The sequence below is a fragment of the Vipera ursinii genome, assembly GCF_947247035.1.
Source record: "Vipera ursinii genome assembly, chromosome: 1".
Taxonomy (NCBI): domain Eukaryota; kingdom Metazoa; phylum Chordata; class Lepidosauria; order Squamata; family Viperidae; genus Vipera; species Vipera ursinii.
Genome location: NC_139512.1, coordinates 227620175 through 227634384, shown reverse-complemented (window position 1 = coordinate 227634384; position 14210 = coordinate 227620175). Strand labels below are relative to the sequence as shown.

The following is a 14210-nucleotide window of genomic DNA, read 5'->3' as shown; positions in this document are numbered from 1 at the left end:
GTCCCTCTTGGTTTTCAGTCTTTATTTAGTCCCTCTTAATTTTAATCATTTTGTATTATCTTTTTAAACTTTTTATCATATTGTAAGCCCCCAGAGTTGCTGCAGATAATAATAACAGATAATACTGTATTCTCTTTTTCTGAGCTTGGTGAAATCTACTTTTAAATCTACAGCAACATTTGGGATGCAGTTTTTGTTTCATTTTGCATAAAGAGCGATTATATTTGCTAGCTGATTAAATTCAGTCAGGAAGGTAGGTCATATGCTAGCATCCATCTAGCATATTGCCTCTGTAAAATTACTCTACTACAACTAAGACCTGGTCAGTGATGCTGTGTTTTCCTTTCCTTTCTTTTCTCTCCTTTCCTACAGATGGATGCTTGCTGTTTGGTCAAGCCCCCATGGTGGAGATGGACGGGGTAAAGTTGGTCCAGACCAAGGCTATTCTCAATTACATTGCAGGGAAATATAATTTTCTTGGGAAGGATCTGAAAGAACGAGCACAGTACAGTATTGTGGTTCATCATCTTAGACTTGATCCAAAATCTCTGCCCTAGTATTACTGCATCCCCACAAATCTCACCAATGTGCATTAGCTATGAATGAGAAACAATTCTCGCAGTCCAAGAAGAAAAAGCTTTTAGATCATTGGTTTCTGGTGTGCAATAGTCTTAAGGCATCTGGTAAATGTTTGGCCAGTCCCATGTCACTAATTAACGTTCTACTGGCACATGCTCCTGATTTTTGCATCTACTTGTGAGAAGTTAAATGGAGAAGCATTATTGGGCTTGTTGAGAGAGAGCACTGAAAGGTTATAGTATCTTTGTAGTAACTGTTAGATCCCCACTCCCTCCCCCCATCATACATTTTTGCACATTGGAAGCTATTGGGCTTTCTAAAAATGGCAGTTGTTTCCAGGAAAATAATTTGAGTAGTTCCCACACCTTCCAGAATTAGGGCATCCCATTAGAATGTTTTTATTTATTTAAAATTAATTGTATACTTTTTGTAATGTATGATTTTACTTATTCTAGCAGCATAAATTTATTCTACTAGCAATTTTTTTAATTGAATGAATACAGCCAATGAATACAGCCAATGAATCATACAGCCAATTAAATGTCCATAGTAAACACCATTTAACTCTGAATGTTAAATAATATAGTATAATAATAATAATAATAACTAAATAAATCACGCAGACAAAACGCAAGACAAAAATAGCCAGAGCAACAGATGAAAAGCTGCACTGCCAGGTACTAGCAGAAGTTCCTCCTGGGAAGAATGTGCCAGATGGGCCAATTCAGAGAGATCTATCTATGAATTGTGGAGGGTATCAAGAGCCAAACCAGGACTTTGAATTTCATGCGGAAATCTAATGGCAGCAATGGAGTTACCAAATCACGGGTATAATCTGCTCTTGGTGAATAATGTTGGCCAATAATCAGACTAAGGCATTTTGTACAAAGTACAGCTGATGTGTGATTTTTCAGAACATCCCCACATTCAATGAATTGCGGTAGTCTAGTCAGAAAATGATGAGCTGTCATTGCAATTTTTTTGTGATCCAAGTAGGGCTATAACTGACGAACCAGCCAATGATTCCAAGACAAGTGTTAAATCCTGCCTCACACTTCATGGCCACCTCCCCTTCCCTCCCTCCCCATAAAAAGGTGCATTGTGAAAAACTAGTAGGTCAAATGCCAAGTTATAACACGATGTGTAATTTGGCTTTCTACCTCAAGCCATTTGTACAGCATGCTTTTTTACAAGGATGTCACCTTTGACTTCTTGCATAATTTGGCCATCTCATTCTATCCATTGGAGCCACTAACTTAAAAAAACCCCTTTGCCATTACCTTTGACCTCTCACGGGGGAGCCCAGCTTTTTCAAAAGAGAATAAATCAATTAGCTTCCACGGTGAAAGAGCAATTTATTATTCTGGACTGCTATCCAGTGGTCTGACTAGCAAAAGAAAGATCAAAATCAATTTTAGAGAATCTTTAATTTTATCTGCAGTACAGCTCTTCTGTCTTTCCTTGCAGAATATAATGCACATTTTTCTCTTTCTTTGCTACAAGCAGATTCCACGATCACAAGACTTGTTCTGAATGTCCTCGTTTTGGTCTGATTGCCAATATCAATATTGGATTTGCCTGTCTGATCCTGCCCTTGTCTTGCTGACAATCCATGACTCAGGGTTTTTTTTTTCTGTATGTGTGTGTGTGTCGAAATGAGACTAGAGGTAACAATATCAGCTCTGGGCACAATCACACAAGCAACCGAGTTAAGGTGGAACTGGAACGGTCTGGTTTTGCAGCTTTTCTGCTAACAAATGAAATAATTTTGAAAGGGGTCCAAATTCAGTGTTCACAGTTAATTACTTTGTTCATAGAATTTCAGAAGCAACGGTTATGCTGGCTTGGAAAATCTAGAAGCTGATTATATTTTTGGGGTTTTTAGAAAATGTCCTGGTTGGGGAACATTGTGCCATAGCATAGATTACATGATCTGATATGTATCCTGTAATTTTACTATTTTTTCAAATAATTTTACTGGAAGTTTGAATAAAACAATAAGAGATATTAGAGGCTAAGAGAAAGAAACAAAATGATAAAAAATGTTTAAAGAGAATAGAAAGCCCTCCTGCCCTTAGAAAATTACTCCTGAACCCCTTTGCGATGAGTAAAAACAACTCCCTAGCCTCTTCACCTCTTCTTGGGTAACAAATATAAAACTCTTCATCCCATAACCTTTTGTTAACAATAGGCAAATCGAATAAGTAACATCTTCTTTGGCTCACTTATCAGCCATACGGAGCTGTAAGATTTTAGCATTAATTGACATATATAAAACTCAGCATTCCACATTTCACCTTTTAGCTGTAACAAAATCGCATTTAAAAGTCACTAAAAGGTCCCAACATCCATTAATACAAACAAAATGTTAAACCCCAGGTTTAACATGACAAAAAGGGGCCACACCCCCCTTTACAAAAGACAAACCAATGCACAACATCTTATTTCCAGATACAAATTTCCTACCTCCATTCTCCCCCTCCTCCTCCTCTGAATCGTCCGACCCAACTGCCGAACCCACAGGCTGACCCTGAATCACAACACTACCCCTCATCTGGGGGATAATTGAGAATCCTCTTTTTGTTTCCTAAAAGCAAAACATTATCTGCTGGGACCAAAACCAATAAATGGCTTACTCTTTGGTGCAAATTCTCAAAGTGACATTCATTCATTCATTCATTCATTCATTCATTCATTCATTCATTCATTCATATATCTTCTTTACAGACATAGAATCATAGGACTGGAAGGAGCCATTGTGCTCAATAATCGAACTCAAATTGTTTGCTTAAAGTTATACACCACCCACCTCCAGTGGATTCAGGAGTTCAAGCTTTGTTGACAAATGGCTGTGTGATCTCTGCATGAATATACCTAGCAAAGGGGAAGTGATTTTGGTGTTGAACAGCTGTTATTTTTAGAAAGTTTTTCTGTACCTTCAACTAGAATCTGCTTCCTGTAGATAAGTGTGGGTGTGTATAACATCATTTGATTCCAAAACCCATCAGCCCAGTTGACATAAATAGCAATTAGAATTGAATGGGAGCTATGCTTCACCTGTGAAGGGCCATGGGTTATCCATCACTGCTTTGAAAAGGATTTATCCCAATTTGACTCTTAAAACAAAGATCAGGTCTGCTCAGAGCTCAGAGCAAATTAGTCTTGATCTTAAATCTGATAAGTCTAAGAGGCACTGGTTAACATTACTAGCTTAAAAATGAGTGTTTCCCAAACCAAATTCCACTGCAAAATTAATGTAATTGTGTTTAACATATGAGATTTAAATCTGTTTCTAACTATTTCAAAACTTTGGGGGGGGGAGCTGTTGGGTGCACATGGCTGATTGATATCACTAGAAGGCATTCCTGGGTACCTCCTAGCCAGGTGTTTGCATGGAGGCCTTCCAATATTCTATTCAGAGTTAGGTAGCTGGATAAATATCTATCTCCAAAACCGAAGAAAGACATGTTGAGACTCTTCTAAGCAGTGTCTTTTATTGTTGCTCAAGTATAGATAGCCATCTTGCCAAATTAAACTGATTTACTTGCACCATAAAGCATATACCCTGGGAACTATTAGGAAGGAGCCGTCTTCACTCTCTTTCTCCCACACAAACCATCTAAACTGTGCTGTCTCTTGGACCTCTGGAATGCGCTCCCTCTCTCCTGGGAATCCAGACAACATTCCATCACAATTTTCCATTGATAAGCATTTTGTAAGATGCCTCTTTTGTTGATTCCCTCTAATACTTCTGAGGAGCTTATTGCTAAACTGAAAATCAAAGTAAAAAGGAAAGGGGCATCTTCAGGATTTTGAGAGCCTGCCCATCCTTGTCAGAAACCAACCAGCATAGGTCCCATCTCATGGCATTTTGGTCAAGTGAGGAGGCTGCTCTGTGAAATGCGTTATTGTGGCTGGAGAAACAAACAGGCATTTGAGGCATGGAGCAAAACCCCAACACACTTGGTTACTTTTTTTTTTACTTTTTACTTGATTATTTTTCTTAATACTTTGGCCACATAATGAGAAGAGAGGACTCTTTGAAAAAGACCCTGATGTTGGGAAAGATTGAAGGCAAAAGGAGAAGGGGATGGAGATGTTTAGATGATGCAATGAACATGAACGTGGGCAAACTCTGGAGGCTTCGGAGGACAGGGGGGCCTGGCGTGCAAAGGTCCATGGGGTCCTGAAGAACTGGACATGACTTAGCAACTGAACAATAGCAACAAAGGTCCTAACCAGGCAAACATTTTAAGCAAACTTCACCAAACTGACCCTTTGCCAGCCAAAGGATCCTTTTATAGAAAGGGCTTTTCTCCATCTACCAGCCTATTGACTGAAGGAGGTTTAGAGGAGGTAGTACCCAAAAAAAAACGCTATGTGCCTTAAATACACCTGCCGAAACAGATGCCTAACCAGCTGCATCATGCTCTGTGTGTGGGCCACTTTTTCCCAATATGGATTGACTTGAAAGTCAGCTGTTCTGCTGGAGAAAAGTCACTGAAATTCTTCTCTTGGCCACCAGTGAAGTTCCTCCTTCATCTGGGCTGCTTCTTAACTCTCTTCGGTCAGAAGGTGGAGCTTGGGAGCTTTATATATTGAAGGTGCACGGAATACGTGGCTTGCATTAAGAAGAGCCTGCGTTTACTGAGGCATCTCAGCGGGTCAGTATTCAAAGGTAGAAACGTGAGGAGAAAGTGGCGGCAGGGGCAATTCTGTAATCTTAAAGTTTGTCTTCTTTTTGCTTATTGATTTAGTGGTGACTAATAAATCAGGATGGAAATGATTGCAAGATTCTTCTCTGAAAGTCCAGAGTTAGCGTTGGGGAAAAGAGCAGAATTATGTGGAGCAGAAGGAGGGATTTGTGAGAAATAAAAACTGTCATGAGTTTATGAGTCTTTTAAACTCACATCCCTTTCAGTTTAGGTGAACAAACGTTTGCTCCGTTAACCCTTTTAGTAGAATTGCACTAATGAAAACATGTTGCAATCCTATGCCTGTTTATCTATGGGGTAGGGATATTGAACTAAGTAGAAATTCCTTTGGAGTAAACATATATTTGATAATGCTAATATTTACTTGTCACTAGTCCAAAAGATAACCAGTTACTCCCAGTGGAATAGATGGGAAAAAAGAATAAATCATAATTTGAAATTTTAGGAAGAGAATGCTTTTAAAGGAGCTATGCTGGATTGGTCTTCCATTGTTGCAGGGGACAAAGTTTTACAACAGTGAAAATATCATCCCAATAAGAGTGGGGGGAGATGGAAGGAATGACTATCTTTTTCCTCCTACAGAGGCAGATTGTACATACACCTGCTCAAGATAACATGTTTTTTTAAAAAAAGATGTTGCTATAAAATTAGTTTTTTGCTAAAACCAATGTATAAAGGAGCACTGTAAAATGTATTTTGGTCTGCCTGAGGGTATGTGTATCCTCATAAGACTTATATTTATATATTTAATGTAGCAGATGCCAGGCCCCCAAAACCAATAAAGGCAAATAGAGTTATTTCTAAACTGGTTCCCTTATTGAGAATTGCTAGGAGGCATCTTAACTCTCTTTCTCAAAGTCAAACTATCTAAACTGTCTCTTATTCCTCTGGAATGCATTCCCTCGCTCCTGGGAATCCAGACCACATTCCACCACACAGGATAACAGTTTAGTAGAATCATGGCTGGAAAACCAAAGCTTCACTACTTCAAAGCAAGAGGCCGAATGGAAACCATAAGGTGGATGTTGGCTGCAGCTGGGATTGAGGTGAGTCTTCCAAACTCCTCTTAATTAATAATGTTTGTGTTGGAATCTATTGCTGCCAAGGTGAGTACATTTTAATTCTCAAATACAAATCTGTAATGAACAAGTAAGTCGTAAACTTCATGATGCTGACATTGTGGAAATCCATATTTTTTTTCTTAAAATTTATTAAGTGATTAACTTCCACTACTTTATCATCATTATGTTTGTGGCTCATTTGTTGGGTTCCTACCTCATGTTAAACTATGTTTGCCTTAGTCATGGTTTGACTTAACTATAGTTGGGTGGGTTGTCACAACTTAACTCAGTGAATCTAGCTATCCAATTTCCTCTTGTAATATGGAGTTCCTTTTCTTACAAATCTCTGCCAAGGATGGTGGACATGGAGATGAATCTGCCACTTGTAATAATTTTGGAAGCCATAGAAATTTTTTGTCTTTTCTGTTTACTAGTTTGAAGAACAATTCATTGACTCAAAAGAAGCTCTACAAAAGTTAAAAAACGGTGAGCATATTACCTTGTGTTTGTGTGTGATATACAGCAAAACTGTCTCATAAGACTTTTGATCTAAATATTAAGCAAGTGACATCTTCTCAGAAGTATAAGTAAAATATTGAAATTCCAAGCATGCCCTGTAATGGAGGTGGGGAACAGTGGCCCCCTTTATGACTTGTGGACCAACTCCCAGATTTCCACAAGTCATAAAAAGGACATTGTTCCTCACTCCTGAACTGTAAAATTCACCTCTACATCATCTGCCATGCTAATAATTGGAGAGAGGCCTTCCATTAATGTGTCCTTTTCCATTTACCAGATGGATATCTGCTTTTCCAGCAAGTGCCCATGGTGGAAATTGATGGGATGAAGCTGGTGCAAACAAGAGCCATTCTCAATTACATCGCAGGAAAATACAACCTCTATGGGAAGGACCTGAAGGAGAGAGCACTGTAATGTAACATTTTATAACTATTTGCTATGCATAAGATAAGGAGGAATGGGCAATTCCTGGCAAATTATGAGAGCTGGAGTACGTTCTGCTGACATACTATGAGTCAGCATTTTTTGATTCTCAATTGCCTCCAAGTAGGACAGAAGCCTACTGCAAAAAGCAACACACCCTCTCAGTTAGATTGAAGTTCATTTGAACAAGATCATTAGAAGTCAAGGCATTTCTTGGCACTATTTAAACCTGGTAAACTAGGCCAGCGCTCCTTTCCTAGATTTTATCTACTGATTTGTTTCTAAAATGGTTCCCCTCCCCACTTCTCTCTCTCCCTTGAGTTGTGCTTCACTCAAAAGATGGCTTTTGAAGATTTTGATGGCTAGTCTTTTTGATGGTCAAGGAGTATGGTTGGGTTGAGTAAATACTAAAGAACATCAGAACTTAAAGGAAAGGAAGTTTCATCTGGAAAATTCAGGATAAACAGGAACTTCAGAAACTTCAGACTTCAGAAACAAGTAGTCCTTGACTTAGAACAATTTGTTTAGTGACCGTTCAAAGTTGCAATGGCACTAAAAAAAGTGACTTATGACCATTTTTCACAGTTATGACTATTGCAGCATCCCTATGGTCACATGATCAAAATTCAGGCACTTGGTGACAAGCCTGCCTTTATGATGGTTGCTGTGTCCCAGGGTCACGTGGTCACTTTTTGTGACCTTCTGACAAGCAGAGTCAATGCCAGAGGGAAGCCAGACTCACTGAACAGCTCTGTTACTAACTTTAAAACTCCAGTGAATTGCTTAACAACTGTGGCAAGAAAGGTCGTAAAATGGAGCAAAATTCATTTAACAACAGTCTTGCTTAACAACAGAAATTGTAGGCTGAATTATGGTAATAAATCGAGGACTATCTGTACACATGACTGATTTTAAGCTATATCCATTCTATTAATGAATGAATGAATGAACGTGATACAGGCTTATTGTTAGTATAAAGCAGAAAATACAATACATGAGAAGGGTGATGATCACTGAAACTTAAATGCAAAGTTCTATTGATGCTTTCAACTAATGGTTGCATAATTGAAAGGAGGAATTCTTTTGTACTGGAAGAATGAGCCGAGTCACTCCAACAGCTCCACAGCTGGAAGTCAGTGGAGGAAGCTCTGTGTTCAGACCTGTCTAGACTCACAGGGATCTTCTTTTCCTTTTCAGGATTGACATGTACTGTGAGGGTACTGCAGATCTCAATGAGGGAATTATGATGCTTCCCTTCAAGCCAGCTGACACCAAGGAGAAGGAGTTACAGACAATCCTGGAAAAAGCCTCCACCAGATATTTCCCAGTCTATGAAAAGGTAGGGAGCAAAAGGGAAGCTAAGGTGATGGACGTGGTTATTTCAGCAATGGAGCACAACAAGCAGCAGCAACAGCAAAACCCTACTCTCTCTTTCCAAACTGGTGTAGGCCAGTTGGATATGCTGGGAACTCTCCTCAGTGAGAGAACAATTCTGCCAGCTTCCTCCGTATCTTCAGTAAATACTGTCCTCTGAAGGCATGGCAGAAATGTTCATTCAGAATCGCAGTTTACAAACCCATATCTATTCTGACCTTACCCTCAGGCGGAAAGGACACTGCTCTCAGCAACAGCTTTTGAATATTATGAAACACAGCATGGGGTCAATGTTGGGTTTTAATTTACAATTAGATGTGTTTAACTGCCCGGTAGACAGAGAGATGCTTGTGGAACATTCTGTCAGAATAGCAATAAATACTAATCAACTTATTGTAAGATATTTTTCTCCTGATCAGGAAGGTTTACAATGATGGCTGGAGCAGGAAGTAAAAAATCATGCATTGTTCCAAAATATATGGTCTGAGTATAATTTTGTATACTTTAATCATAGCATGGCACCACTGAAACATACACAAAGATGCTCTACTTGTGCATCTTTTTATTCTCCAATTACCAAGAAAGGGAGACCATAGAATGATGAACCTAATTGTCCAGTTGCCTATGTCAGACATGTCAAACACAAGGCCCGGGGGCCGGATCCAGCCCGTGAAGTGGTTTCATGCGGCCCGCAAAGCCATCCTGGAAACAGTGAGGGAATGGCCCCCACTGCCTTGGCCCTGGCCCAGAGACCCTCCTTCTGCCAGAGACCCTCAGATCTGTCCCACTCCCGCCCAGGCCCCCATAGGCACCCTTGATGCGAACGATGTAGAGCTGGCCATGCCCACCCAGTAGGCCATATGCACTTTAGCCACGCCCACCCAGTAGGCCACGCCCACCATGGCCATACCCACCTGGCCCCCTGAGGGCAACCGTAATGCTGATGTGGCCCTCAATGAAATTGAGTTTGACACTCCTGGCCTATGTGATATCAATTCCATGTGCTGCCTGAGAGATCCTGGAAAATTCTTATAGAAAAGAGCTATTAAGTAACTTCATAACTTCTAAAACCAACAGGGAAAATGTTCAAACTCTTTTATGAAACTTTTATGGATACAAAATAAGAGAATTACAATTTGCTTTTCTCCAGAGGTCCCCCAACCTTTTGGGCACCAGGGACCGGTTCCGTGGAGAGAGGTTTTTCCGTGGACCGGAGGGTGTGTGATTTTGTGTGCTGCCTGCATCTCGTGGATGGGGCTTGGCTTGTTTGTGCAGACCAATTGCTGGCATGCCGCAGCGCAGTACTGGTCCATGGACCGGGGGTTGGGGACCCCTGCTCTAAGCTAAGAGGACAAGGAGAAATGAAGAACTGTACCCTACTGGATATTTTCCAAAATTGAAAAGTGGGCTGTGAGGTGGTTCTGCTCATTCTCTGTGCATAGGATGACATTTTAGTTTTTCTTAAGAAACCCTTGAGACGTGTCTCTTGAAATTAAAGCTTGGTTTGTAAGTTAACATTAAAGGGAAAAAAATCCACTGACTCCCTGTAAAAGGATGGGACCTTCTCCAGTTGGCTAACTTGCAGGTTCTTCAAATAGTCGTTTTCAATATTTATTTATTTATTTATTTATTATTTATTAATTCGGTTTATATACCGCCCTACTCCCAAAGGACTCAGGGCGGTTTACAAGGCAAAATTTAAAAATAATACAATATAAAATTAAAATTAAATTAAATTAAGTCTAGCCGCAAAAATTAAAATCACAATTTAAAAACATTAAAACCCCTCAGTCCAGACCAGATAGCTCAAAGAGCCAGGTTTTTAGGTCCCGGCGAAATGAACGAAGGTCGGGGGCAGTCCGGAGTTCCGTTGGCAGTTGATTCCATAGGGCAGGCGCGCCCACAGAGAACGCCCTCCCCCTGGGGATCGCCCGTCGGCAATCCTTGACCGGTGGTACCCTGAGGAGGCCCTCCCTGTGGGAGCGCACAGGACGATGGGAAATTGACGCTGGCAGCAGGTGCTCCCTTAGATAATCCGGGCCCATGCTATTTAGGGCTTTATAGGTCATCACCAGCACCTTGAATCTCACCTGGAGGGCAACTGGAAGCCAATGCAGCTCGCGGAGAAGAGGTGTTACATGGGAGAACTTATTGAATATGTATTTAAAATACAATAAGTCTTTAACATGTTTTATGCTCTGAAGGTGCTCAAAGATCATGCGCAAGACTTCCTTGTGGGAAAACAGCTTACCAGAGCAGACGTTCAACTACTTGAAAGCATTTTGATGGTGGAAGAGTTGAAGGCAGATATTCTCTCAACATTTCCTCTATTAAAGGTAAGCAATAAAACAAGAGTAGGTAAGCAAGCAGTAAAAACATGCAGCACAATGCCAACTCAATATCCTATCAGTTCCTGAATCATGTTCTCCAAATGGTAATGACAGAAGTGCAAGGTCGTTTGCTGTACACCATCATCATCATCATCACAAAAAAGTTGGAAGGGACCTTGGAGGTCATCTAGTCCAACCCCCTGCTCAGGCAGGAAACCCTATACCATTTCAGACAAATGGCTGTCCAGTCTCTTCTTAAAAACTTCCAGTTTTGGAGCATTCACAGCTTCTGGAGGCAGGTTGTTCCACTGGTTAATTGTTCTAACTGTCAGGAAGTTTCTCCTTAGTTCTAGGTTGCTTCTCTTCTTGATTAGTTTCCATCCGTTGCTTCTTGTCCTGCTTTCAGGTGCTTTGGAGAATAGCTTGGCTCCCTCTTCTTTGTGGCAGCCCCCGAGATATTATCATATCACCCCTTGCCCTTCTCTTCATTAAACTACACATACCCAATTCCAGCAACTGTTCCTTATATGTTTTTGCCTCCAGTCCCCTAATCCATCGTGGTGACCAAAACTGGATGCAGTATTCCAAGTGTGGCCTTACCAATGCATTGTAAAGTGGTATTAATACTTCACGTGCTCTTGATTCTATCCCTCTGTTAATGCAGCCTAGCACTGCGTTGGCCTTTTTGGCAGCTGCAGCACACTGCTGGCTCATATTTAAGTGATGGTCCACTAGGACTCCAAGATCCATCTCACAGTCACTACTATTGAGCGAGGTACCACCTATACTGTACCTGTGCATTTGGTAATAAGGTGGTGGTCATTTCAGCTGCCACTCAAACTCAATCTGCCAGTAATAATTATATCCCACAGTTAGCTCCCGTGGTATCTTGATACACATCAGGCCACTAGTGAAAGATAATGTGCAGTTATTCTGATACTAGACCCTAATTCAAATCTGGGCCTCTTTTTCCCCCCAGTTACAGCAGCTTCTGCCCACCTACTAGTTTGAAAATATGCATATATGGAATTCTAATTCTTTATAGTATTTACTAGCATTTTAATGTGTATCTTCAACCTTAATGGATACAGGCAATACGCATAGGTTAAAACTTAAGAAAAAATCTATTATTAGGTAAATGTTCCTAGGTACTAGGTAAATGTACCTCGACTCTAGGTGTTATGAACTATAATTTCCATCTTCCTTCAGTGATGACATGTTGACTACAGCTGTGGGAATGTAAAGCAAACCTGAATGCCAGGTTGGTGTAGTGGTTAAAGCACCAGGCTAGTAACGAGGAGGCCACGAGTTCTATCCGGCTTTAGGTACGAAGCCAGATGGGTGACTTTGGGCTACCCAAAGCCCTAGAAACCAGGCAAGGCAAACCACTTCTGAAAACTCTGCCAAGAAAAACTGCAGATATTTGTCTGGGCAGTCGCTAGGATTCAATGCTTACTCAAAACCACACACACAAAGCAAATCTTTTAACCATTTTTTTTAATCATGGAAGCTTGTGTTGACAGATATGCAATCAAGATCAAAAGCAGCATTAAAATAAATGAAGAACAACAACTTTATTGTCACTTTGAATGTTCACCAATCGGCATACATCAAAATGAAATTTCGTTGCATGCAGCTCTCAGAGGGTCACCACCTCCAATATACACTCCTTGTTTGTGGCCAGCTTAAGTTTCAGAATGTCCATTTTAATCTCTAGGGAGCAAACAATGGCAAACATGACAGATGGAAACAGAGCTCCATGTGGTTTAGCTCTCAAATTAGCTTGTATTCCTTAACAACAACCTCTCCTCCTCTCCCTTTTCTGATCATGTCTCCTCCATCTTTTCCTTAAAGGGGCCTTGCTCCTTTTTGCCCCTGGAGCACTCTACCGCTGCCTCCAACTCCTCCAAAAGCCTCTCTCTCTTCCTTTGCTCCATAAGCCCCAGGACCTCTCCTCCTCTGCCTCCTTTGGAAACAGCCATCTTGCTGCTTAGTCCCACCACGTTGCTCAAACACATTAAAACCTTCTCAATCATGTGGCCTATATTCCTTATATCCCTCCCCAAACTTTTCATCTTCGAGAGCCAATGCAGCCGCAGCCGATTCAGGTGCCGCCATCTTAGAATCCCTCTTAGAGGTTGTTGTGTAGTGAGTTCTTTGGAGGCAGGAAGTGAGACGAGAGGTTGCAAACAGGAACATTGCTTTATTGAGACAAACAGGAACAGAACTGAAACAGAGGCTTCTGCGCAGCTACTTATATGGTTGGCCACTTGGCGGCGGCCAATAGGTTTAAACTTAAAGGAACCCATTCCCGCCCCAAATCATCCAATGATCTTCCTGGAGACTGCATGTCTGGCTAGTCAGTGACCGTTACACAGACACACCAATGGAGCAACATTAAGCAGCATTCAAAAGACACGTGAAAAGCAGTTCAAGTAAAACACAATACATTACAGAGGTCATGATCCTTCAGAATGTAATAACTGCAGGTTGTTCAGATGACAAAATGTCTATTTAGCCATGTCATTTTTTTAAAAAAATGTAAAAATTCATTTTTTCCTTCTAAACTTTTTGCCTTTTTTCCTTTTTTTAGGCTTTTAAAGGAAGACTAAGTAACATTCCCACAATTAAGAAATTTTTGCAGCCTGGCAGTGCACGAAAACCTCCCACGGATGAGAAAATGGCAGCTGAAGCAATAAAAACTTTCCATTAAATTTTGGCTGGGCATCTGGGATCACTGCTGTAGATAGAAATACTGACTTTAGATGAGGCAGTAACCGTACTTCAGGTGATTGTAAGGGAATATATATCTTTACAGGTCTGTATATTTCAGGATCAATCCACATAATTACAGCGGAAAGCTGAATGAGCAGTAGAAAGATCAAGCAGTAGAAAGATCAAGAAAGATCAAGAGAAGTAAAGATGAAATGGGTACAGTACTGTACCATTAAACTAACCTGAAATAAAATATTCCAAACCAATATTTATTTGATTATTTAATAGTGGTCACACCTCTTCAGAATTAAGCTATCAGTAATGTGTCTGAATTGACGCATTTGACACAGTGAACATGAATTTGGGCAAACTCTGGGAGGTAGTGGAGAATTTGGGGGGGGGGCTGGTGTGCTGTGGTTCATGGGGTTGTGAAGAGTCAGACATGACTTAGCGACTGAACAACATGTCTGATCTTCCATTAACACTTTAAGAAG

The 14210-nt window shown here is 40.6% G+C and overlaps 1 protein-coding gene across 1 annotated transcript; it reads left to right on the top strand.

Annotated features, from left to right (window-relative positions):
* Nucleotides 1-372: 372 nt before the first annotated feature.
* Nucleotides 373-13973, top strand: LOC310631555 (glutathione S-transferase-like). Its single transcript, XM_083348076.1, has 7 exons — nucleotides 373-419; nucleotides 6215-6340; nucleotides 6790-6841; nucleotides 7152-7284; nucleotides 8495-8636; nucleotides 10876-11007; nucleotides 13595-13973. The coding sequence occupies exons 2-7, from the start codon at nucleotides 6254-6256 to the stop codon at nucleotides 13712-13714; spliced, it is 666 nt and encodes a 221-aa protein (XP_083204202.1). The 5' UTR covers nucleotides 373-419; nucleotides 6215-6253; the 3' UTR covers nucleotides 13715-13973.
* The last annotated feature ends 237 nt before the right edge of the window (nucleotides 13974-14210 follow it).